General features: G+C 37.6%; 1 protein-coding gene across 2 annotated transcripts in view; it reads left to right on the top strand.

The window, feature by feature from the left end:
- The first annotated feature begins 415 nt into the window (after positions 1-415).
- The window catches only part of TAFA1 (TAFA chemokine like family member 1), a 561,076-nt gene continuing 534,432 nt past the window's right edge, over positions 416-27,059 (top strand). The window contains exons 1-2 of one of the 2 annotated variants that reach the window (XM_024245394.3): positions 416-689; positions 15,663-15,783. In XM_024245394.3, the coding sequence (XP_024101162.1) occupies positions 15,666-15,783 (118 nt within the window). In that variant the 5' untranslated portion in view covers positions 416-689; positions 15,663-15,665. Of the gene's footprint in view, positions 690-15,517; positions 15,784-27,059 lie in introns of those variants that run through there. The other variant, XM_054551902.2, reaches the window with a different exon arrangement.

Raw genomic sequence — 27,059 nt, 5'->3', positions numbered from 1 at the left:
TTCAATCATCTAACACAAAGCTGATGAGAAAAGATGTTGACATGGTAAAACAAAGCAAAAAATGTCTTGGGGTTTAGATTCATACTGACTTGGGTTCAATTTTAACACTACTACTTATTAGCTGACAGCCTTGAGGAAGTCTCCTAACTTCTCTTACTATGCTTTCTCATTAGAAAAGTGAATACTAATAATACCCATTTGAGTAAAGATTCATGGTTGTGATAATTAATTTGAGGTGTCAACTTGATTGGATTAAGGAATACTTAGGAAGCTGGAAAGTATTACTTCTGGTTGTGTCTGTGAGGTTTCCAGAGGAGACTGGTGCATGAATCAGTGGACTGAGTGGGGAAGATCCACCCTCAATGTGGGTGGGCACTATCCAATTGGCTGGGGGCCCAGATAGAACAAAAAAGGAGAGAAAAAGATTTCCTTTCTGTCTCTCCTAGAGCTAGGACATTCTTCTCCTCCTGTCCTTGGACATCAGAACCCCAGGCTCTCCAGCCTTTGGACTTCAGGACTTACACAAGCAACCTGCTGGGTTCTTAGGCCTTTGGCCTTGTACTGAGACTTACACCATCAGCTTCCCTCATCCTGAGACTTTTGGACTTGGATTGAGCCACGCTACTGGCATCCCAGGATCTCCAGCTTGCAGACAGCCTGTCGAGGGACTTCACAGCCTCCATAATTATGTGAGCCAATTCCTCTAATAAATCTCCTCATATGTCTATCTATGTCTATGTCTATACCTATATCTATATCATCTATCTATATCTATAAACTATCAATATATCTATATCCTATTGGTTCTATTTCTCTGGAGAACCCTGACTAATGCCCTGGCATTCTCTAAATATTTATAGCTCTTCTCTTTCTAAGCACATGGTAGCATTACATTCCACCAGTACTTTTCAGTTTAGGAATGGTTAAATGATTTGTTTTGACTAATGAAATGTGAGTGGAAGGGTTGTGTTTCACTAGTGGACAGACATTTTTAGAGACAGTGTGTGATTTACAATGGTCCCTTCCCCCAATGAGGCAAATATGAAAACATATGGAGACAGCTTTCATTACCCTGGGATCTTGGCTGTTTACAATAAGCAAATCCTCCTACTGATCCCCCCGGATATGCAGCATGAGCTATGGGGGTTGCTTGTTACTACAGCAAACATTTTTGTATCCTAACTGAAACATCTATCTGGCAAGATTGTTTGGAGGATGAGTGACAATATACTTAGAGAGGCAACACAGTGCCACTATGCAATCAATCAATGGTATCTGTCATCATCAGGAACATTATCATTGTTAGCATTGTTATTTTGTTAGATTTATTTCTATCCTGCATTTTGTCTTTATTCCCATTATCTTATTGTGCTTTAATGTTTACATTTCTTGCCCTTCACTAAATTATAAGATGTTTGAGAAGGACAGCATACTTCATGTGCCCTCAGTCAGTATAACCCATTGGATATGGTATCCATTCCAACAATTCTACTGTTGTAGCCTGAATGCAAGTATACATAATATATAAACAAATGGGCATATTTGTATTCCAGTAAAACTTAATTTATAAAAACAGAAGGCAAACCATAGTCTGTAACTTTCATTTAGACTCTATTCTTATTCCTCTCCCTCCTTCTCTCTCTCCATCTTCAACCCTAGTTTTCCTCTTTCTCCTGTGAGTGTGATTGTATTCTCTGCTTCCCCAGTTAACCTTTTTCCTCAAAGATAAAAGTAGCCACGACTAGTCCTGTTATAAAGGAAGTAAATCCCCTCCTCCCCTGTGTTCTTCCTTGGGTAATGTGTCCACACTTGAGCCAATCTCCGCTGACAGAGCATGGGAATTCCTGATTGGGCAGGCTTGAGTCATGTGACCAACCTGATGATCAGAGAATGGTCTGTGATTGACTAATCTTTCAAAGCCATCAGGGGTGCAGATGGAAGAAAGTAAGATGCTTGGTAGACACAACAGGGGGCTTCTTACAAGCTCTTTTCTCCTACACATGCAGAGAAATAGGAAAGAACCTAGTTCACAGGACCGTCCTTAACAAATATATATTGGGTAGTAGGCTTAATACTTCACAGCCAATTTCCCTGGATATTCTTCAAAGACTTCCTGTGGGATCTGCAAACAAAAGCGTTAGCTTGAATTTCTGATGGATTGGTCGTGAGAGGTAGGAAATACAGCAAACAAAGAAGACTTTTAAGTTTCTGGCCGAAGCGCTTGGGTGAGTGGAGGTACCACATATTTAGATGGTTAGAATTCATCTCCTAAACTGTAAGGGGGAAGCAGCAATATGGATACTCCCCAGTTGGCTTGTAAGTATTTTCCAATGATCTGGGAAAACTTACCAAACTTTACAAAAGCTAATAAACAAAGTAATATAATGTTATATGAGTCAGGACTCTCTGGAAACTATCCAAATTCCTCTCTGTAATATGGGGAATGCCTGAAAATTCCTAATATGAAATACCATACTACAGGGGGAAAAATAAACACCTTATTCTTGCTATTCCTGGCCACATAAGGTCTGTGTAAAGGGCATTACTGGCTGCCGTAGATATGTGTTGGGCACTCAAAAACTGAGTCAGTTAGTATACCAGTACATCTTCTATTTTTACTTTGCTCAGAAAATCTGATGAAATTATACAAATCCCTGAAATCTAATATTTTTATGTGATAAGATTGTGTAAGAGGAGGGGGTGGAAGAGAAGTTTGGAAAATGTGGTGACAGATGGCAAGTGGGCTCAGGCACACAGCGTTCCTATATATAGGGGAGGGGACAATCTGGTTAATCAAGGGGAGGGGGGAGCACTTTCAAATTTAGATTCAAGTATTTTATATATTCAGCAACATCATTTAGTGAAGCAGCCTAGACGGGTAGAATTTTTAATTTTTTTCTTGGTTGGGGGTGAGCTGTGTGATATATATTTTCAACAGTTTTCCATATTCTTTCATGATGTCTACATTTAACAATCAAATTGTATCTATAAGTTTTGGGTGTGTCTGTTGAGGGAGGGCTGAGAATATCTATTTCTAGAGAGAGTTCCTTCCAAGGAAATTTACAATATTTCAAAAATTAGGGTCATTACAACTAATTTAACGAGAATGGAAAATTAAAGTGAATGTTCACAATGAAGATGTCTTTATAGTTCAGTAGAATGAGCAGTGAGCTGGCAATGAGGACACTTGAGTTCCAGGCCCAGCTCTAGGTAATACAGTCCCAGGTAGACTGTGTTGCCTTACACAAGGCACTTCAGCTCTTTGAATCTTAGTCTGTTTATTTTTAAACTGAGAGTCCAGATTAAATTATCTATAGGATAATCTTGGTTTTATATTTCCATTGTTATAGGCTGTGTCTTAGTGCTCTGTTAGTTAGGATGCTTTTGATTCCAAGTAACAACAGAAAGCCCAAATGAAGCTGTCTTAATTCATCACAGGGAAAGCCTGGTGTTGAGTGGACTTTCGGATTGGTTTGATTCAAAAAAGGACATTTCCCCAACTTGTTTACTCTTCTTTCCAGGGTGTCGTTCTCATCCTGACAGGTTGGTGGCTCTTCAGGATCTGAAAATATCAGTTAATGACTCCTGGTTAATGTCATGCTTTTTTATACAACTCTGGATGAAAAGAGAAAATCACTTTCTGAGGCTGTCTTAGACAAGTGAGGAAATGTCTTTTAGAAGATCCCTGAAAACTTGTCCTTGCATGACTTTGGCCCAAACTGACTTTTGTCCACATCTGTGATCATGTCAAGGGAATGGGGCTACCGTGAACTATAGGAAAGACTTCTGGAACCAGCGGTTAGCTTGGCAGGGAGATTGTGGTTACATAAGTGAAAATCAAGAAGGATCATAAGTAATGGAAGCAACCATGAAATCTACCAAACATGGCTTTGAACATTTAAGTTTCATATGATCTACACAGTTAAATATGAACTAGAAAAAAAAAACAAATTAATGAAATAGAGGTTTTATATGGTAGCTATTATTGTACCAAGCACATAGTAAGCATTCAATAAAGATGCCTACCTTGGGCTAACCTTAAATCTGTTAAACACAGAGAACATATCTCTTAGTTGGCAACTAAATAACAAGAAATTGAAGGTATTTTGGGGGTTGCCATAGTGACCAGAGGCCTTCTGCTGTACATTTTTGTTTTAATGTAGTGGTTTTCAAACTTGGCTGCAAATTGGAACCACTTAGGGAGCTTTGAAAAACGCTATTGCTTGAGTCCCATCTCCAGAGTTCCTGATTTGATTGATCTGGGTGGGGGCCTGGGCATTTAGAGTTTTAAAAACGCTCCAAATTATTGTAACTTATTGCCAAGATTGAGGATTTCTGGCTTAGGGACTCCAAACATGAGCATGCTACGTGTGTTCTCATCCCCTCTTCCCTTGAACTCCCTTTTATAATTCTCTTTTTCTCTACTCTAAACTTGTAACTGTTAGATTCTTCTCCCTGAGCTGGGACTCCCAGAGATACCACATGTTCTCCATTACACTATGACAAAAACCTGAATGTGAGGGTGGAAACCAAGAGTAGGGAAGGCGTACTGTCAATAGGGTATGTTAGAAGAAGGGGACAAAAGGGTGGAGAAAAGAAGAAGTGATGCAAAAAGCATTTTCCTCTGGCACTATGATGAGGTTGGAGATGCACATTTAGGCACTCTCAGACTCAGATTCCCACACAAACACCCATACACATACAGACACATCATCTGAAATTCTTCCCAGCCTCCTCCCTGCTCAGCCCACTGCCAACCACTTGCTTAGAATCTTGCTGCAAATTCATAAAACACCTAAAACATGAATAAATGAGAAGTGACTGTGTATTCATTCATTCACACATTCATGTATTCGTATGTTCTATAAATATTGATTAGGCACCTACTATGTGCCAGGTACATTGCCAGATGGTGAGTGAACAGTGATAAATAAAACAGGAGCAAATAGCACATTAGAGGCCTTAAATCTAGAAAGGGTTTGGAGTGTATGAAGCAGGGAAATGATTATCTTCTCCACCAGTAATTGAGTTCTAGTCTCCGTACCTCATTTGTTGAGTGAGTCCTTGGTAAACAAATGACTGCCCAAATGAATTAGTGAGAAAAGGCCAGAGTGACTGGAGCATGGTACATGTGCAGGTGTTTAGGAAAAAGTGGAATAATACTAGGTTGGAAATAGGGATGGATATCAGTTCATGCTGGACCTAGTTTTTTAAAAATCAGACATTATATTCTGTGCTTTGGGAAATAATTACATATTTTCAAGAAAGGAGTGATATGGTCAGAGAAAGTATCCCTGAAATCAGGGGGGATAAAGAAAGGGCTATTTGGGAAAACAATAAAATGGAAAAATGTTTCTGAAAGAGAGAACAGAATGTGCAAAAGCTTTGAGTCAAGAATGGTATAATATAGCTGGGTGTGGTGAGTCATGCCTGCAATCCCAGCACTTTGGGAAGCCAAGATGAGCAGATCACTTGAGGCCAGGAGTTCGAGACCAGCCTGGCCAACATGACGAAACCCCATCTCTACTAAAAATACAAAAATTAGCCAGGTGTGGTGGTCTGTGCCTATAGTCTCAGCTATTCAGGAGGCTGAGGGAGGAGAATTCCCTGAACTTGGGAGGCAGAGTTTGCAGTGAGCCGAGGTCACTGCACTTCAGCCTGGGCAATAGAGCAAAACTCCACCTCAAAAAAAAAAAAAAAAAAAAAAAAAAGAATGGTATAATATGTTTGAGGAGCTGAAAGGCACTATGCTGCTTTGCCTAATTATATGGATATAAAAGATAGTCTAGTGGAGAGACAATAATAGAGAAATATGGCACAGAACAATAGATGCTACACCAAGTGCAGCTGACAGAATCTATGGGAGTATAGAGGAGGGGTCTCTAATTTAGACTTGGGAAGCCAAGAGAAACTCCATAGAGAATGACATCAGAACCTAATCTGGAAAAGCAAGCCGAGTTAGGGAAAAGGAAGGGGAAGGGAAATGGTAGATAGAAATGAAAGACAGAGCAAGGATTTTTCAAATAGAAAGAATGTTTCAATAGAATTCTATACTTTTGCCCATTCAAAGGTATAGAGAAGTGAGAAAACATCTTGCAATTCTGAGCAAAATTTGAATTACACCAAATAAATCAAATTTAATTTTAAAACTTTATAGAGATTTATAGTATACCAGATACACTGATATGCATCTAACAATGATCTTTTGAAGCAGGTATCAGTGAGGCAACTTAGGTGAAGTTACATAGAATCCAACAGCTAGTAAGAGGTAGAGCTGAAATAGACTCAAGCAGTTTGACTCCAGAGTTCATTATCTCATTCCTGCTGTTAGATTGCCTCTCTGACCACATTAAAAAATAAATAAAAGGAGGAAGACCCAAAGAGATATAGATTAAAATACATATATTTCTATTTTCCTGTGTTTTTCTACTATTTCTGGAAATTGTCTAGTTCATATAATTAAAAACTCAAGCCAGATAAAAGAGAATAATCAGTTATATTAACAGTAAGACAAAGACTTCTATTCTTCAGAAATTTACTTAAAGGCAAATCAGATATAAACCTAGAAAGTCAAGAAAAGTTAATAGGACTTAAGCCCACACCAAGAAAATAAGATCTATGTATGATTACTTTTTTTTTGTAGTTAACCATTGACACTATGTAGGATCCTATAGAAAAAGAAAGGCATTCCTCTTTTTAATTTTTTGTTTCATTTAGTAAAAAATTTACTACCACAAAAGTAAAATCAACTGCAATTAACAAGCAGTGAATGGATGTTGAATATTTCAAGAAACAATAGTACAGTACTTTAGATTGGTCAAGTGGATTAAGAGCACAATTAGAGGACTGACATGAGAAATGTGATATTTTGAGGAAAAATTAATAAAATATAAAAAATACAATGAAAAATCATAAAACACAAAAAACATATATTAAACAAAAAATACGTTAAACAAAAAACCCCATATTTTAAATTACAATTTCTTTAAAAAACAACAGCACCAAATAGGCATGTTTGAAAAAGTGTTAGAAGTATGTACACTTAAATGTGAATACTGGTAACATTTGCGTGATAGATTATAGATGACTTTTAAAATTTTTAGTTTAGATCTTATCTACCTTTTAACATATGAATACATTATTTTATAAGTAGGAAGAAATTATAAAACATATCAAAGCCCTTTAGTCCTAGAAGTACATATGAAAGCTTTACTAGCCTTAGTCAACATTATAATTATGCCTTCGATATTCATTCTCCTTTTCCCATTATTATCCTAATTTTCCTTTAAGTGCCACCCTCCCCCACTGCATGCATCTCTTTTGGGGGATGCTCTCCTGAGTTAGGGATGTGGCATGTACTGTAGTTCTAAGCCCAACAATGTGATCTTTCCCCCTGGTCAAGGTCACTGGCTTAAGGAGGGGCAAGTGACCTAAGTTAAACTAATGAGGCATGACAAGTAGTTTGCTGGAGGAAGCTAGGAATAAATAATCCTTGCTCATGTGAGAAAAACCCAAAACAATCCTTTCTCTTGTTCCTATGTGGATGAGGAAGCACATAGCCCAGGCAGCCATTGGCAGCCATGTTTCAGCCATGGGGAGACACCTGCCTTAGAATGAACAGAAATCCTGGAAGGCAGAGAGAGTTGGAAATGAGCTAGTTCTTTGATGGGTTAGTGGAATTGCTGATCAAACCCACCTGCAAGTGAGTGCCACCTGTGGGCTATCAACCCATAGGAAACTATACGTCTTCTTTATTATTTACTCCAGTTTGAATTTTGTGTGTGTGTGTTTGTTTTTCTGTTAATTGTAACCAAACACATCCTACTTCTTTCTTTCTATGCTATTCTCATCCTGGAAGGTTACTATCAGGTAATTAAAGATCTTTCTTCTAGCTTACTAAAAATTATTCAAAATCACAGGTTTTATTTTCCTTGACCTGGCTAGTGTATTCTAGAACTGTGCTGTCCAATACAGTAGCTATCAACCAAATGTGGCTATTTAAATTTAAAATAGTTAAAATTAAATAGAATTAAAAATTCAGTTTCTTGGTTGCACTTGTGTCATTTCAAATGCTTAATAGCTACATGTCAATAGTGGTTACCATATTAGCCAGCAGAAATAGAGAACATCTTCAACATTGCAGAAAGTTCTACTGAATAGTGCTCTCTCCCTCTCTTTCATTCTCTCTATCCCTCTCTCTCTCTGTGAGTCTCTGTGTGTGTGTGTATGTGTGTGTCTACGTTGGAGGGAGGGGAAGCACACAAAAGAGCAACATTAGATTGGGAAAGTTATGTTCTAACATCACCTATGTTAGTTAATTTACCATGTTCCCTTGAGTAAGCCTCTTCCCCTTTCTTAGGTCTTCATCTTTCTTCTAAAAGTAAGAGGCTAGACTAGGAGATTTTGGGGGTCTCTTCTAGGTCCAATATACTGAAATTTTAAGTGCTTTCTTTTTACTTTTAACATCTGTAGAATTTTTTTTATTCTCCAGGGATCAGCTGTGAGATCTACCATCAGATCATATTGGATATCAAATACCCAGGGTGGAAAATTCAGGACAGTTTCATTTTTTTTTCTCCCAGCAAAAAAAAAAAAATCCAACACAAATTTAGTGGCAAGTAGGCATTGTTTTAAATGGTGTACAGGCCAGTTTCCTTTACTTAGTGTCACTGCAATAGGCTAACACAGGACAAGGTGCTCACCCTGAATATGGGTCACCACTTCATACATGAAAATATTACCTACCAAAAAAAAAAAAAAAAACTAGCAAAAGCTGTGGGGAGGGTCACAAAATCTACTTATTTCTTTCTTTTCTTTCTTTTTTTTTTTTTTTTTTTTTTGAGATCGAGTTTCTCATCACTCAGGCTGGAGTGCAATGGTGATCTCGGCTCACTGCAACCTCTGCCTCCGGGGTTCAAACAATTCTCCTGTTTCAGCCTCCTGAGTAGCTGGGATTACAGGCTCCTGCCACTATACCTAGCTAATTTTCACGTTTTTAGTGGAGACAGGGTTTCACCATGTTTTCCAGGCTTGTCTTGAACTTCTGACCTCAGGCCATCCGCGCGCCTCGGCCTCCAAAAGTGCTGGGATTATAGGCGTGAGCCACCGTGCCTGGTCAAAGCTACTTATTTTGGTAAAGGCAGCTCATTATGCATGCCATCCTGATTGTGAATTAGTATTTTATTTCATGTTCATTTATTATTATTCACTTATTCATTCAAGCATTTTATTGTCTACTATATGCCAGGCAGTATGTTAGACTCTGAAGATGCCTCAGTGACCAATATGCTTGTCCTCCTTGCCCTCATGGTGATTCTTGTAAGGAGATAAAGCAGGCATTAAACAAATTAATTCCAGAAATAGCTATTAACACTGGTATTTAAGATTCTAGAGTTGCTGTCACAAGGGATATAAGGGGACATAGCACAATGACTTGATCTTGTCTGGAGTACTAGAGAAGGCTTTGGAAAGAAAGTTTCTCCATCCTATTCAAGAATCCAAGAGAAGAGTCTAGTAGAAGCCAAGAATTAGAAGGTTTGTAAGAGATGAGGCTAGAGAAGTAGGTGGGTCAGTTCATGCAGAGCCTTGTCAACCATGGACATTAGATTTGGACTTTATTTTAAATGCAATGGGAAACCATTGAAAGGTTTTTAAGTAACAGGAGTGACATAATCATCATGTGTCTTAAATATGCTCCCTCAAGATGCAGAGTCGGGGAGACACAGGTGGGAGGTACATACTCCAAGACAAGTATACTTGCTATAGTTCAGGTAAAAGATGATTGTAGCTTGGACGAGGATAGTTGAATGGAGAGGGACAAAGTGGATGGATATGAGGCATAAACAGGAAGTAGAATTAATAGGTGGTAGTGACTGATTGGATGCAGAAGTTTATGGGGAGGCACATGGCCAAAAGAATCTTCATTTCTGGCTCAAACTATTGCATTGTTGAATGGCCATTGGAATTGAGTAGCTTTGGGGGATCTGATCTTAAATCAGCTATGGATTCGAAAGTTTTATAAACCAAAAAAAAATTATTGTTTTTATTATTGCGAAAGCAATCATTTTCATGACCTTTATGTGCTTCTGATATATGTTCATATCCTTGCAAAAAAAAGAGACTACTTTGTTGCTATAAAAATATATATGTATTGCTTTGGTTAGAGAAAAGGAGGTGAAGCTGGTGGGATTTCAACTTTCTCTCTGTCCTAAAAGGAGAATAAAGAAATGAGAAGTGTAAGAACAAAAGAAATGACCTTATTCTTTCTTTTTCTTCTGCCTGGAAGACAGACAAGATAAGCAATGTGGAATTATAGTTGATAGAGTAATTGTAGAGATAGGCTGCTGGAGGTGAAAAATGAGACTCCTACACGAAGGTTATCTTTTTTTCCGGCCTAAGAAAAATCTTGTCTCCCATTTTCTTTTTCTTACAGTTACTGAAAATTCTGCCTTACGGATCCAGATTCAAATTATAGTATTGAATATTGCCAGTTTGATAGAAAATGATTTAGCCTCTCTTTCCAACTGTGTGCATTCCCTGTTGCTACTAAGGATTTTTATTCTTTCTTAAGCAGTAGTTGGGTTTTATTTTGTTGTTGTTTTTTTTTTTTTTTTTGGTTGCTGCTTTTGTTTGCTTGTTTGGGGTTTACCTTGTGAATGCTTTGTATTTTTAAGACATAGTTGTGATTATTGATGTGTATAATGCTCTCCTCATGGCCTAGTGCAGTGCATGGAACATAAACATTCAATTAGTAAGTGAATTACAAGATAAAGTTTTCATCAGTCAGTATAGACTAGATGATGCTGCAATAACAAATAACTCCTAAGTTGCAATTGCTTAAACAAAAAACTATTCCTTATTCACTAGGTAGATCCATCAAGGATTGGTAGGGGAAGAGGAGGCCTCTGCTCAAGGACTCAGGCTGATAGTGCAACTTGTCCCTGCTTCAAAGGCAAGAAGAAATCTGAGGATGTCACTTCAGCAATTAAATGCTCTATTGCTTGAGGAAATGACATCAGTTCTAATGACACCTCATTGGCTGAACCTTATGGCATACCCAACCCTAAAGGGATCAGGAAGTGCAATCCTACCATGGTCAGAAGGTGTAAAGGCTCAATTTCTCTGAAAAATGTGAGAGTAGTTTTGCTTTGAGTTGGGAGAATACACTAAATGCTCTCAAAGATCAATATATGTTGATTCTTACATTATTAGGACAAATGATCATTGGCAGCAATGCAATGGACTGCAAGGTATTTGGAAGAAAAAAATAGAACTATGCTAATATTCTTGCTTCATTACATGCATTTAGAATGATACTTAAGGCGAGTCTTTATTCCAGTATTTTTTTCTTAGTTTTCAGCAATGCCTATCTGAATGCCTTGAATGTAATCCATTAGGTGGTCAATTAAATTGAATTATGGAAGTAACTATCTTGACCCTTATTTTAATCTCTAGAAATGAAAAACATAATGGTTACAGGTTTTCAAAATGGTAGCCTTTATTAGCAAAGGTGAATTTCCTTTTAATTTTAATTCATTAGCATAGCAAAACCACAACCAACAACAATCACGGGGCAAAAGCTATCTTGTATACTTCTATATTTCAAATGCCTGGTGTAATATGTACCTCTAGAAAGAATGAATAATCATTTTTTGAGACTATCTTAATGTTAAAGAAATAAGAAAATACAATAGTTATATTTTTGGATTTTTTTTCCATTAAATATTTTATCCCAGTGTTTAAGAATGTACTCTTGAGCCAAATCATTTGGGCTTGAAATCTGTTCTGTCTTTTACTACCATACAACCTTGTGCACGTTCTTTAACCTTCCTGTTTCCTTTCACATTCCCCATCTGTGAAATAGAGATAATAATAATAATACTTATCTTATGGAGTTGGTAAAAAGAATTAAATTAGACTTTACAAGACATACTATAGAATGTGCTAGCATCTGGTGAAGGTTTGATAAACATTACGTGCTGCCACTGCTGTTATTATTTTTTTTATCTTGATGCTGTACAGTCAGTGTAAACTTTCTGTACATACTCATGAACAACAATAATGAGGCACAGATGTGAAACATGCAACACCAACTAGAACTTTGACATTTTTAACTAATTTTTAACTGTGAGATTAATATTTACTATTACTTAGAAATCTGTTTAGAGGTAAGATTTAGTGAACAGTTATGTTACAAAGAGCTATTATGTGTGTTTTGTGCAATGTGAAAGACCAATTGGCAAGATTGACGAGTCTGAAGGATCCCTCACTCTCTCACTGTGTGTAACGTGAGAAAACAGAATCACTTGCAAAGATGTGCAGCAGCATTGGACCTTCTTTATTGTGCCTCTGAAAGGCAAGAGAGTATTCTGGGGAATTTCAAAATGTTTCCAAGGAAGGAATATTATGAGAACTACCTTGATTTTGAAAACACCATAAAAGACTAGACGGTATGATCTATAACAGTGGGGATCTCATCAATCATGTTTTCTGCTTTGTTCCCAGGCACCTAACACATAGTAGGTGCTTTATAAGTGATTTGTGAAATAACTGAGGGTATTTCAGAGAATTATTACCAGTGCAATCTATAAATGAAAACTAGGTCACCTTGTATTCATCATTGAAATTTAGGCAAAATTACACTATATTTCTGAAGAAGAAAGGGTTCAAACCATAGTAAGAGAAACAAGATGTTGAACTTCTGAGTGTTTTCCCTCCCCACCCCAGCATGTTATTTGAAGGAGAGGAAAAATTTTTAAAAAAGAGCTGTGAGCATACTTCTTCATTTGGTGCTGAAAATAACATATTTTTGTTTATTAAACATGTTCAAAAAGTTCAGAAGGTTTTTATTGGACTTATGCACATACGCATCTATGTCCTATTCCAGGTAAATTCTAGTCTCCTATTTAACTGCTGAAACAACTAGCAGATTTAAATTAGTATAAACCTGACAATATTTGTGGTTAACTTACTGGTAAAAAGAACATTAAGAGGTAAGAAATGGCTTATATTTCACTTTCCCATTTACTGTTAGAAGTCTAACTCCCACTAATACTATCAGTATTTTGCAGAATGCTTTTTTCTTGTTTCTCCTTCCCTCTTTACTCTTTTGTTAAATCAATGGTATCAGTAGGACTTCTAACGTAATAAATCAGGCAATATAATGTTAAAGCACCGCTTGAGTTGTTGAAGAGTTAGTGGGCAGATAGTACAATTCACTGTAGCTGTAATAGAGGGTAATGTCACTTTAAGACATGTGATACTTTAGAGCGGAGGGATGTATTGAAACAGACTACTGCTACTTACAGCACCGTATAGCAGCCCTGCTCCTACATTTTGCTGCCTTACTCTGCCCCGAATGCACTGGAGTGGGGATGGTCCATCGGCAACTATAAACTAATTCTCATCAGGAAACTGCACATTATCTCCCCATCACTTCAAAGGTCTCGTCAGGCAGAGGTGACGCCAGGAGATGATTTAAAGGTGAAAATGACAAGGTTTCCACCCCTCAAACCTTGGCTCCTTTTCTGACAATACAGTCTGAATGAACCCGATGTCTTTTTTTTTTACTGTGGAAATAGGATCGGAAGAGAGTAACATTTTTTTTTTTAATCCTGATAAAGAAGATTGTTGGGAAGCTCTTTGAAAAAAAATTTTAAATTGTGGCACAGATGGATTTTAAAAAGTGTTAGATCTTTCCAATGAACACTAATAGAGTACTCTGCTCTTGGCTGGATTTTTCAGGTAAGAAGCATCTTTAAGGGTTTAAGATTCAGAAAGCAGATCTGAAACATATCCAGGCATATCTAGAGAACTGTGCAAGGCTGAATGCTTTATTTGGGGAAGACACTTAATAACATTGAGACAACCCCTTGGTAAAGGAGCAAGCAGTGAGAGTGACATGCAGGAGGCTTGGAAGTAATGCTGAGAATTTAAAAAAGTTAAATTAAAAAATTACATATTGCAAGCATAAAGTCACAGTAATCCTTTTGAGAGGTAGGATCTATGTGGGTGAAGAAATGAGCAAGAGAAAGCAGTCATTGAAAAACTATTAAGTTTTGGTTGTGGCAGGATTTTTTTTTCAAGTTTAGATGAATTTCCAGTACATTTTAACTGCAATTCACAAGCAGTAAATACATCCACAGTCACCTCTGTTTTGTCTTTCTGTAATTTGCAGGGTATTCTGAAAAAGTCCCCAAATACATTCATTTTAGGTTTCACAGGAGGGGTGTTGCTATTTATTTCCACTGAAGAGAATGCATGTATGTTATCCCGATAGTTCTGAAAACAATAAGGCAAAGTATGTTGTATACAAAAGTAAACAGTGGGCAGTGAAACTAATTAGAAAGTGAATGTTCCATCTGAATCACAGACTTAGGCATGAATAGCACCAAGCTGTTGAAAATAATGTTTTCCTGCTTTGCACTTAATTATAGTTGTCACCATTTGTCTATTATAGTCCTAAAATCCTTCCAAGATTGTATCTCTCTACTAAAATCCACAAATTAGCCTGCATTATGTGCATATATATGATGTATATTTTTGTTTTCTGAACATCAGTTTTTAATAAAGAACCAATTTTCATGAATAAAGAAGCCAGGCTGGGAGGTTACTGGCACGTTTTCAACGTATAGTTGAGATTTTTGAAGGGTATGATTTGACAGTGAAAAGGAAAAGAAAGAAAGAAATCTTCCAAAGCCCTCTCTGCCTAACAGAAAAGCATACAGTTAACTGGATTCTTGTGTAGAAAATGCTTCCCTATCACTGGCTGAGTAAAGACGGTGCTTCAAGTTTGATTAATTTGGCAATATGAAATGCAGCATAAGGTGTTGTTTGAGAAATTGGACAATATATAGCGCAGTTGAGCCTTTGTAGTTCCTAAGATCCTCATAGGTGGAGATAAGACTGTCAAAGTTTCAGCATCCGAGAAAAGGTACACATTCATCCATAAATACATATGCAACCTATATATGCACATTCATCAATGCTATACAGCAAAAGCTACAATGGAATCTTAGGAAGCTAAGCAATATTGCAAATTATGGCTTTCTCTAGGATAGAAGCATAGGTGTTGCATCTGAAACTCATTCTCGCTAAACACAATCCCTTCTGATTCTTAGGTCCAGTCAAAAGGATCGGTTCTATCAGGAGATTACAACATGCCTCTGAGAAATGATTACTTAGTTTAGAAGACAGCATTGCAATTAAAAATTCATGACTGTAGAATTAAAAAAAAAAAGAACCCACTCTTTCCTTCCAGGCTTATGTCAGACTTGCAATGAAGTTAGAATGAACAGGAGGAGTCTGCAGCTTTTCAGTGCCTGGGATAACTATAATTTAAAGATCATTGTGTAAAACAGGATTTTTAGTCAGCCTGCATTGTTTTAAACTGACTAACTGATAGTCTAAAACTTTATTTTTGCATTTTGGCAATCCTTGGAGTTTTGTTTTGCAGAATTAAGAAAAAAATGAATGTATGATCATCTGAAAAGGGCTTTCCCTCAATCCCACTTCATGGCATGACCTCTGCTGGATCATTAGTTCTAGCCAGAGAAGTAGAAAAGGAACATGACGTCTGAGACCTCCCTTCCCTCATCAGTGGGGCTGACTGAGCTGGGGGCTTGAAGCCGGGGGTAACCTTTCCTGTCGAATGTTCTCTTTAGAGAATGGCAATGGTCTCTGCGATGTCCTGGGTCCTGTATTTGTGGATAAGTGCTTGTGCAATGCTACTCTGCCATGGATCCCTTCAGCACACTTTCCAGCAGCATCACCTGCACAGACCAGGTAAGTCAGGAGCTGGCTCCACTGCAGCCTCCTCCAGTCTTACCACTATTTCCTTAACAGATGGTTGAATGCAAGTGACATAAAGTGCTATAGTGTGGGCAGCTTGCCTTTGAATTCCAAGACATATTGTTGGCTGGATGCTTTGGGGGAAGGGGAGTGTGCCAAAATGTCTTGGAGGTATTTCTATTAATTTCTCAGAAAAGCTGTGTTATTCTAAGTGTCACCCCACCTGCTTCTACACACCTTGAAAAGTAGAAGTCATCTGTTTTTGGATGCTTTGGCCAATAGCAGAATATTCTGCAAAAGGTGGAATAACTTTCAAGACTTGAGGATTTTACCTACTATAATCTTGGTCTGTATGTGGCTAAGAATTTTGTGGGGGCATAGTCCCCAAACTAACTTTGGAAGCAAGTTGTCAATGAAAAAGAAATTAAAAAGTAACTTACTATTTCTTGTCTGGTTTAATGTGCCTTCTTTCCTTTCTCCCTTCCTTCACTTTCTGTTCTTCCGGTATGCTCAGTGGCATTTTTCCCTCTCTTTTGGCAGTTTCAGGGACGAAGTCCCTCCCACCTGATTTTTGTTTTGTTTTGTTTTTCCCATATTGAATTTTTAGTTCCAGACGCATTTTGCTTTCTTCCTCTTAATGTTCAAATTATATTTCTCACCCTTCCACGGCCTCGCTCTTCATTCTGGATTTTGCTCTCCTTCTTTGCCTCTCCAGCTTTCTCATTACAGTCCCTCCCAGCTCAATTGTCCTTACCTTCCCTGGTTCTTGGAAAAATTTCCTTCCATTTTCTGTTCAGCATCAGCCTTCGCAACCTTCTACTACCCACCCCGCCTTCACCCTCCACCCCACCTCCCTCCCTCCCCTCCCTTCCTCTCTCGCGAAGGTCAAGTTCGGGCTCTGGGGACCAGTTGCGCGCCCAAGTTTCTGATGCTCAGTTCTGAAGTGCTCCCAGCCCTCCACCCGCCTCTCCAAATCCCATCAATGGCCTCCTCCCCCCATCCGTCGAGCTTCCTCCTGCTGCGCGGTCCAGCGTCTACGCCCTTGCCTTTCCCTGGCTCCTCAGCTGGCCTGGACACCGATCCCAGGCTCTTCTGTACAGTCCTCCAGCAATACCTTCCGGGGCCCCTGCTTGCTGCTTACTGGGGCTCAGCTTCCCTGCTGGGGGCAGGCTTGTCAGAGCGCGGATGCAGCCCAGGGTCCTCCCGCGCGCCTGCACCAGGCTACAGCGAGCGCGCAAGCCTGCTGGGTGCTGGAGCTCGGGCCGCCCCGGGAGAAGGTGTGGGGCTGGCTTGTGCTGGGGGCTGTTTCTGGGCCCTGCCACCCTGTTTCCCCAAGCCCTGGTCTGAGAGGGAAGGCGAGGGGGCGCTGGTGCCCCTGCAGGTAGGCATGGAAACCGCCCTCTTCAGGACGCGCTTGTATTTCTGCATCCTGTGTCCTGAGCCTGGCGCGGGAACCGCCACTCAAGCCTCAGTGCAGCGGGGATGGAGGGAAAACAAAAGTGAATTTGAGATTCCCACATTACCTCCAATCACTTAATCACAATCTGTTCTGGCACAAATGCCTTTCACTTGTTACATGGTCATAAATAATAAACAATGCGGGACATCTGCATTCGTTGTGATGCTCAAGAATAAGAATTCATAATAAAAACAACTATTACGTGTATGTTTTAGGCAGGGCTCTTAGGATTAGTTCACACTGTTCAGTTTAATCCTTATGCAAGTGGGTGTAATTTCTCCCCTTTCGCCCAGGAAACAGAAGCTCTGAAAGGTTAGGTGGCTTGTATGAGGCCACACAGGGAATAGCTGTCATTGGAAGTCATATCAGCATGATTCACCGCCAGAGCCGGTGTCCCCAGGAGGGGAAAATGCCTCTTGGTGCACCGAGTGACCATGCCACATAGCTTCTTTGAGGAAGTGTGAGCCCCTTCATATAATTTTTGAAAACTTTCATTATGTCAATACTTGGTCCCATCTGAACTGCACACCCATTCTGAGAGGTGGCCATGGCAGAACTAGTGAGTGGCACGTGGTTGAGGGGGGAAGGCAGGGCTCAGGGCTGGCCACCTGAGTCTCTGTCACTTAGGGTTAGTGACATAACCCTGGGCAACTGACTTTTCTGCTCTCATTCCCCATTTATAGATATGGTGGTGGTGGGGGTGAGGTGGGGTGTAAATATAAAAATAACTTCGAATAAGTCTTTTGTAAGCTGTAAAGTTCTTCACAAATATCGGGAATTGCTGATGTCCCCCCTTAATAGACTGTAAACCTGCAAGCCAGGGATGTTTGGTGAATGAAGTTTTGCTGTTCACACAGCTAATAATCCACATAGCCTAGGCAACAACTCTTTTTTTTTCTCTTGCTATTGTTTTGTTAACCATGTGGTACATGGCTAGAATATACTACCAATGCTTTGTGTCTTATTTTACTCTATACATATAATCATGAAATAGATACAGTACTGTTTGTAACAAGCTTTCACATAGTTGTCTCTGTTAATCAGTGAATATATGGAGTTTTTCGTTAAGGGTTATGTATAATAAGTAAACTTATGTCTTTATAGGGCTTATCATTAAAATACCATATTTTTAAACTGAGAATCACCTATTAGGTTCTGGCTGAAATTAAACTCAATTATTTGTTTTCTCCATTTTCTTCCTTAGAATTTGTGTATTATCAACCAATGCGTGGTTGATCTGTGCGTCAAATACCCCAAGAAACTGCAGCACTGAAACCAATTTTGACCCCAAGTGCTAATACATCTGAGACCCATTTCAGCTTTATTGTTGAAATGAAGAAACTATAAATATCCTTTCCTAGATGCAGAATGATTAGAATGATATTAAACTTAACATCCAATAGTTCTATATAATACGTTTATTCAACTTTCCTTGGTTTTTGACAATAGCTGCAAAGACTAAAGTGATAGATCTTGGTCATAGACATATTCTAGATTATTCCAGTCAGACTCTTGAATACAATCTTTTGATTTTAAGAATAAAAATATGCTTTTTTTTGGATGAGAGTTGTGACATTTTTCCTTGTAGGTCTTACATCTCCAGGGACACTAATGAAATGTGTATGAAAACAAGATAGAAATCAGGGCCAGTTATCTGTGACAATCCACCCCTAAATGAACAAATAAATAAATAAATTGCTGGATAAATGAGCAAAAAGGAAAAACATAATCTCATTTTCTCAAATCGGTTAAAACAAGTGACATGATGAGAAAAAATGAGACACCCGCAGACCCTGAGCTCTGCCACATTTGCCTAAGCTTGAAAAATCACCTCTTTCATAAAGCAAGAGCAGGCAGACTCCGCGTGCATACCAAGTATCTGGGAAATGTGGAAAATGACAAATCTTTCACTCAGAGCCTTGAATGGAAGGAGAGTGAAAGCTTTACAGCTGCCTCCTCACCTGCTTAGGAATGGCTCCCCCCCATCCCCTCCCTCTGCTCCCCAGCCTCTTTCGGGCAGTTTGGCTGTTCCTTGCATGGTGATATTGATGGTATTCAGACAGCAAACAGCCAATTTTAGTCTCTCAAGAAATAATCCACTACACTGACAGATGAGTGGAATTTGACGTGATGTTCCCCTCATTCAGATTGCCTCACCTGGATGGCACCAGCCAGCCAGGGTCCTTTAGAGGAAATGGTTAGAGACTTGGGCCAATTTCTGCTGTCATAACATGAAATCGAGACCATGTTTTTGTGAGGCCGTGAATTTGTGATCTGTCTTCTCAATGCAGTGGGTTTGTACACAAACAGAATGAGAATATGTTAACTAGAAAACTGACTGATTTTAATGTATTCTCCTGCAGTCCCTAACTACTTCCTATTTTTCATATTTATAGTATTAGGAATGCACCATTTATTTTTAGTTACTCACTAGTTAAGGAAGATTAAAACAGTCAATCAAATGAAAGTGAATTTTAAAATTACACCAATGAGTAAAATGTGCTGTAGATTAACAGATTTATAATATTAATAATTTAATATTTGGCTGGATCAAGTTTTTATTTGGGGAATGATGTAGGAAATTACCCTAACAGCTTGAAGAATACTTGTGCTTCTTTTTTATTTTTCATTATAAAGCTATAGACAGGACATTTAATTTTAAAAAGACACACTAAAAAATGAAAACTCAAAAGTGGTGTTCAGTTGTTTCAGGTAATTATAAAATAGACACCTCAACTCTTTATAATCACCAGGTTTTTTTGTGTAACAGGTAAAAAAAGATTGAATGATTTTTGCTAATTGTAATTTTCTGTTTTAGGAAGAGTTTTTCTCTTATGGATATACGAATTACGACATCAATTTTGATAGTTACTTAATTTTAAATGTGTGTGTGTGTGGGGGGGTGTCCTTGAAACTTAGTAAAATATAAATCATCTCAAAATTATTTAGCAAGAAAAGATCCTTGGGATTCTTCAGTAATTTTAAATTATGTAGATAAATTACATGAGACAAGACGTTTTAAGTGCCTAATGAATCATTTATTCCTGAGTCACTGCTATTTTATCGACAGGGGTGTACGGAAATGATATATAAAAAGATTACTCTGAATAGAGTTGTCTGTGTAATTTATACTTGACCTGATTTAAAGCTATATTAAGCAAACTATGTGTGTTAGATATATTCATTTATGCCTTGATTATTACATACTGAACATCACCTTCCATTTTAAAGTATGATATTTTTGTTAAAATATCAAAAAGCATTTTTGTATGCCTTATACTTATTTTTACCTTACTATTCAATATTACTTTATTGAAAGCTGCTCAAAGAATATGCAGTAGAATACCAGAGTACATTACAATAAAGGGTTGTTTTATAACTGTAATATAAAAGAAATAGTGGGAACAACCATGGTCGCATATTGGCTCTTTAAGAATGCGTACCAGTGCTAGGCTGCTTAATATAGCGAATTGGCCTAAGGATTGGAGCAGACAGGTTGTTATTCGGTGCAAGCTGGTGCTTAGTGATAATCCATCGATCATCTGATTGATCATATTGACCTCATCGCAGAGTCAGGGTGCGGCTATTGACATTTGATCAGACCCTATAATATCAAAGCCAAGTAGAGATGCAAATAAATATTTCCTGCTGTTCCTATGAACTTATAAGAAAATTATTACAATGCTATAAAAACTCCTATGTAAGCTCAAGTCTATGGTTTCAACTCCTAGTTAGGGAAAATAGATGTTATACCACACTGCAAACAAAAATATTTAGAAATGGCAAAAATGAAGATTAGCCTTTAATTGTTAATTTCTTAAAGTTTATTTAAGAAGACAATTTGAACTCTTTTAAACATTCTTTCAATTTTAAACTTTCTGCAAAAGTATCAAAGCTTAACTGGATAAATTGGCATGCCATTTTTGATAACAATTTAGTAACATCTCCCAAAATGTAAAATGTGCAAATCCTGACACTTCCATTTCCAGGTGCTTATACTAAGAGAATTATTAGACAAATGTGAAAAGATGTGTGTTAAGCTATAGTTATTGCAACAATGGTTTTAATGGCAAAAAATTGGAGAGGAGTTTCATCTCCGTCAAAAGGGGATTGGTAAAATAAATCATAGCATATCCACACAATGGGATTTGATGTAGCCATTACAAGAGATGAGAATATGTCTATCTACCCATGTGGAAAAACGCCCATGATACATTGCTGAGTGGAGAAAACAAGGAACAGAATACTCTGCTTCAAAATAATTTTGGAGAAAAGAATCATATTTGCACATACATAAAAATGTCAAAAAGGATATAAACATCCTTTCTACAGTGGCAGTTAAATCTGGTGAGAGGACTAGAATGACTTGAACTTTTAACTTCCTATAATTTTTTATTTTTTGGATTCATTTTTGGAAGGAACATATATTGCTTTTTATCAAAAAGCTTAAAATATTAGTGAGAGAGTTTCAATGGTAAAATTAGAAAGATACCAAACCATGTTTCCAGTTCAAGAAACAATAAGGGAGAATAAGTAGGAAAATATCATGAGGCCCTTTTCCTTTTTAAGGGTCTTAATCCAGTAAAATGTCTAGGCCAGCATTTCAGAATTATACTTCATGAAACACTGTCTTCTCAAGATACTCCTTGGACAAAAGTGTCCACTGTTTGTTATGTTCTCCTCCTGGAGATTTGTAGTGCTTGTAAGTATATGAAAGTTCTGGAAAGATTTGAATGTAAGAAATCTGATTTTGTTTAACTAAAATTTTCCAGACACTTTTTATTTGGATAGCATCTACCATGCCTATTCAGATTACATGCATTGAGAAGCATGGGCCAAGATAATTATGGAATCCTCTGTTATTCATCTTTTTATCTCTCACTTCTACTGAGTTGACACATACTAGGTTCTCAGAAAATACTTAATTACTAAGGAAAGGAGGAATGAAGGTTCTGGTGGAATCTTAAACTGTTCCTTAGTTGTTACTACTTGTGTGTGAGTGTTTGTGTGTATATATATGGATGTATGTGCATTTGTGTGTGTGTGTTTATAATTTCAAGATTTCTCAAATGGAGAGTGACATAAACATTATATTGTCAGTATAACATACATGTATTATGTGTGTATCTTTATGTAGATATTTGACTCTATTCAATTTTGACAGCTACTCCATTCAAAATAATTCAAAGACTATACTTACAAGTGTAGTAAAAAATTAAATCCCTAAGGTTTTCAGTCACAGGTTTGGGGACTTTTCCCCTCTATAAATTTAGAAAAGATTATAGGAGTTGTCTTGAGGGACTGAAGAGGAGGCTTCACTTGACAAATAGGGAAAGGACTTTTACTTTCCAAATCTTTTGATATCAAGAGAAAAAGTCACTTTACCTTTGTAGTAGAGAGAAAATAACACCAGAAAAGCACTTTTCCTTTCTTTGGGAATAAAGAGAAGGTGAATTTTGTTTAAAATTTGTATAACCTAATTGAATTCCCCAAAGATAATACCCTCAAAGCACTTAGGGAACTCTGTTGGCCCATTATTTCTTTCTCTTTTCCCAACTTAATATAATAAAGGTCCAAAAAAGAAAAGAAAAATGATATTATCACAGGGTTTCTCCAAGAAGATGGATAGGAATGCTGAAGGATCTGCCTATTCATTAAGCAGATCTTTCTTTAACGCAGGGAAGGAGTCAAACCAAGTTATTCTCTGAGTTTGCAAGGGAGGAAGACCTCTCACATCCTCAGGTGTGGCCATTGTTCTACTGATATAATTACTGGCATTTACCTTTACTATGCAGTTACTAGATCTTCTTTTCTAGGCATGCTTTCATATCACACAAGAATAAATCCAAGCTGAATCTGTATACATCCAAAGGACTTTTCTTATTTTCCACTTTTGTGGATGAAGAATGGACCAATTGACTCACATACTTTCAAGTGAATACAGAATATCAGCTCCTAGATTTAGATAAGCTAATACACAGGCGGGGGGTAAAGCACCTCATTGTTCCTGAAATTAACAGTATACTGCATTAGGATCAGCAGGCCAGCAGGTCTTATTTCTCACTGAATTAATATTGGGTATGTATTCAATAATTATTTATTGATCAACCTAGCTTTAGCCGAGTGAGAACTTTACCTTCTTTAAAATTCAAAAAGTGGTAGAAAAACATCACATTAAGCCTTTTTTAAAAATATCAAATGGTGATGAGGAAAGAGCATCAGAGTAGGAGTCAGAGGCTGGAGATTTCAAGATCTCCTTTAAGTTGTCAAATTGCACAGCTCCAGATGAGAGGGTGGGAAGGAATTCAATAATTTTCATGTTGTACCTGGTAGCTCCAAGAGGGGGATCCATGTGTTCCATAAACAGTGAAGTATATTCTGCCAAATAAGTTTTAAACTACCCAAGGAACTGGTTTATTAACTTTATCTATTTGACATAGCAGCATTCAAAATTACCTTTTCTTATGTAAAAAAGCATTCTGCTAAAACTATTTGAAAACTTTGTGGATGATTTTATAGGTAGGCAAAGCAAACACCATCATGGACCAGGCAGGTGACAAAATGATGGGTCAGGTATTAGGAAATGCTGAATATTGCAAGGCAAGCCAGAAATCTAAAAATTGATGTGTAATTTTCTTACCTTGGAAATGTCAGGTGGGCCAAACAAATCAAGACTGATGGCTCTATCCTACCTGCAGGCTGTCAGTGCATACATAATCTCAGACAAGACTACCTCCAACTCTAACATTTTATGATTTCTAATGATTTTATCAAATATCTTTATGCAAGCAGAGTAGAGAGAGAAGCGAGGGAAGTGGAATCAAAAGGGGATGTTCTGTGCACATGTGTCTTGACCTACTTTAAAAATACGCCCATGGTGTAGTCCTATACTGAGTTATACCCAGCAGGCTAAAACCTTGTGTCTGTAAGCTAAATGGTATTACTGGAGCTCTGGTAAACAGAGAGCTTTGATATAATGAAGACAATAGTCTATTCAATAGCCTCATTTGAATCTCAGATAAAAATCAATTAATTTTCTTTCTTTCTTTCTTTTTTTTTTTTTTTTTTTTTTTTTTTTTTTTTTGAGACGTAGTTTTGCCCTTGTTGCCTAGGCTGGAGTGCAATGGTGCGCTCTCGGCTCACTGCAGCCTCCGCCTCCCAGGTTCAAGCGATTCTCCTGCTGCCTTAGCCTCTGGATAGCTGGGACTACAGGCACATGCCACCACGCCCAGCTAATTTTTATATTTTTAGTAGAGACGGGGGTTTCACCATGTTGGCAAGGCTGGTCTCAAACCTCTGACCTCAGGTGATCCGCCCACTTAGGCCTCCCAACGTGCTGGGATTATAGGCGTGAGCCACAGTGCCCAGCCTAATTTTCTTTTTGATTATGGTTGGGAAAAAATAGTAATCAGCAAATCTAATAAAACAGAAGCATCAAGCAGCGTAGAGATGCATATGTAAACTCTTAATTTAATACTTTATGAAAGTTCTCAAAATCTAGTCTGCAGCCCACTAGTGAGTTATAAATTTATCTTGAAACCCAAGGTTCTCTTTTGGGAAAATGATTTATGATATCATATATATTCATTTTGTCTATGAATAAAGGCTACTTATTAGTAAAACAACTGAGTTATCATTTTGCTATAAATTACATGTAACTAATGTTTACTGAACTTCCTTAATTCAGTATTCTTTAACTGGCTGCCAGCTCTTGGAAACACTGCAAAGTTTCTGTATGCAAAGAATTAGAATTCATGCAATGTGGAGAAGGATGATTTGTTATCAGTGTGTCATGAGTGTTGTCTTGAGTTGTTAGTGATTTTCAATTGCTCTGGTCCTTGTTTTTTAATTATAAATTAGTAGTGGTTTAGTTTCATCATTATCAATTAAGTTTGCTGTGGACGATTGGGTTAACCCTATAGTCTGTAATGATGGATATTTACATATTTTGGATTTTAAATTTGCTGAAGACTAGACTTTAAGACATTGCTTAATTGTGGTTCAGAAAATATTTTATCTATATTCCTATTGCTAAAACATGTATAGTCATGTGCTGCATAACGATGAATGGCTTATACCACAGTGGTCCCATAAGATTATAATACCGTATTTTTACCATACCTTTTCTAGGTTTAGTTAGGCTTTTTAAACTTTTGCTTTAGGTTCAGAGGTACATATGCAGGTTTGTTATATAGGTAAACTCGTGTCATGCGGGTTTGTTGTATAGATTATTTCATCACCTAGGTTCTAGAGTTAGGTTTAAATACACGAATACTTATCATTGTGCTACAATTTCCTACAACATTCAGTAGCATAATGTGCTATACAGCTTGTAGCTTAGGAGCAATAATCTATATCATATAGCTTAGTTGGGTAATAGTCTATCTCATTTAGGTCTGTGTAAGTACACTCTGATGTTCACACATGACAAAATCGCCTAATGATGTATTTCTCAGAACATATCCTGTTGTTAAGTGATACATAACTGTATTTGTAATTATCTTAAAATTTGCTTGTATGGTGATGTATGGTGACATTGTTGGTGACATTAACTGCCTGCAAACCTCTGCAACATATTCTCGTGACCCATAATATTTATCTTTTATTTTTTGGTTCATAGGGCATCATTTTATAATATAAGAGCATGTTAATAGGTTTTTCTTATTGTATGAAAAATAATTTGTGATTCATACAAATTTCCTTCCAAGTATTTATTACTTAAGCACTTTTCCACTGGAAAGTGAAGACAGGAATTGGATATTTCACCTACTGAGTGTGCTGTGGTCAAGGAAAGTTTGACACCACTGTTCTATAGAGAAATGGTAACTAGAGGTCAGACCTTTATAAAAATTGTGACTTTAAAAATATGTGGCATAGCAAAAAGTATAAATAAATAAAAAATCCCCTATTCTGAAATAATATGATAAGATATAAGACATGAGTCCATGTCACTTGGAAGCTTCCCAGATGGGGGTCTTATTAAAATGAATTGGTTTCATAGCTTTTTACATCTCTTTATCTGATGAACATGCAAGATGCCACCTACTGGACAGGTGCTTGAGAATCTAGGTCACTGGGTGAACATTTGTAGGGCAACACTTTTGACAGCTGCTTGCAGGATTGTTTAGAAGTAAGAGCAAATTTATGGCGTGCATGTTGTCAATCTCCAGACTTCTATCTATCACCAGCTTAGGTTAATCAATCACAGCAGTTGCTCCCACAGAGCCTAGATGTGATTTTAGAATCTTTTTCAATCTTTCTCCAGGCACTCCCTGTCAACTGATTGACACTGGCATGCAAGTTGAGAGTCATTGACCATCCCTTATGTGGGTTAATTTGCTAACCATTTTCAGAGTATCTCTTCTATCCAAAAAATGTGTGCCATAAAGTTTTTTCCTTAAAAAAGAAGAAAATGACCTAACTTTAATTAAATCAAATTTAAATTTAAAGAGCCACACGGGCCCAATAGCTACTATTTAAGATAGTGCAGCTTTAGACAGTTCTGTCAACTTCTGAGAGTTGAAAAACTTACTTTGTATTACCTCCAGAAAGTTTTGAGTCCTCGCCTGATTCTTCTCTAACTCTGTGTCTAGGATGCAAAGCTGCTTGTGTTATGGGTCGTAACTGAATAGGGTACTATGTAATCATAAAGCAGGAAGCAATTGATTCTGAGCAGAGAAGATTTGGGAAGCCCTCATGAAGGAGGTGATTTTGTGTTGGACTTTGAAGGTTGGGTAGGAAGTCAGCTAGAAGGAACAGAAGGGTGGTTTATTCAACACAAAGGAACAGAACTAGTAAAGACTTAGAGACA

The sequence above is a fragment of the Pongo abelii genome, chromosome 2, assembly GCF_028885655.2.
Source record: "Pongo abelii isolate AG06213 chromosome 2, NHGRI_mPonAbe1-v2.0_pri, whole genome shotgun sequence".
In the NCBI taxonomy this organism is placed as follows: Eukaryota; Metazoa; Chordata; class Mammalia; order Primates; family Hominidae; genus Pongo; species Pongo abelii.
This window is presented reverse-complemented; position numbering and strand designations above follow the sequence as displayed.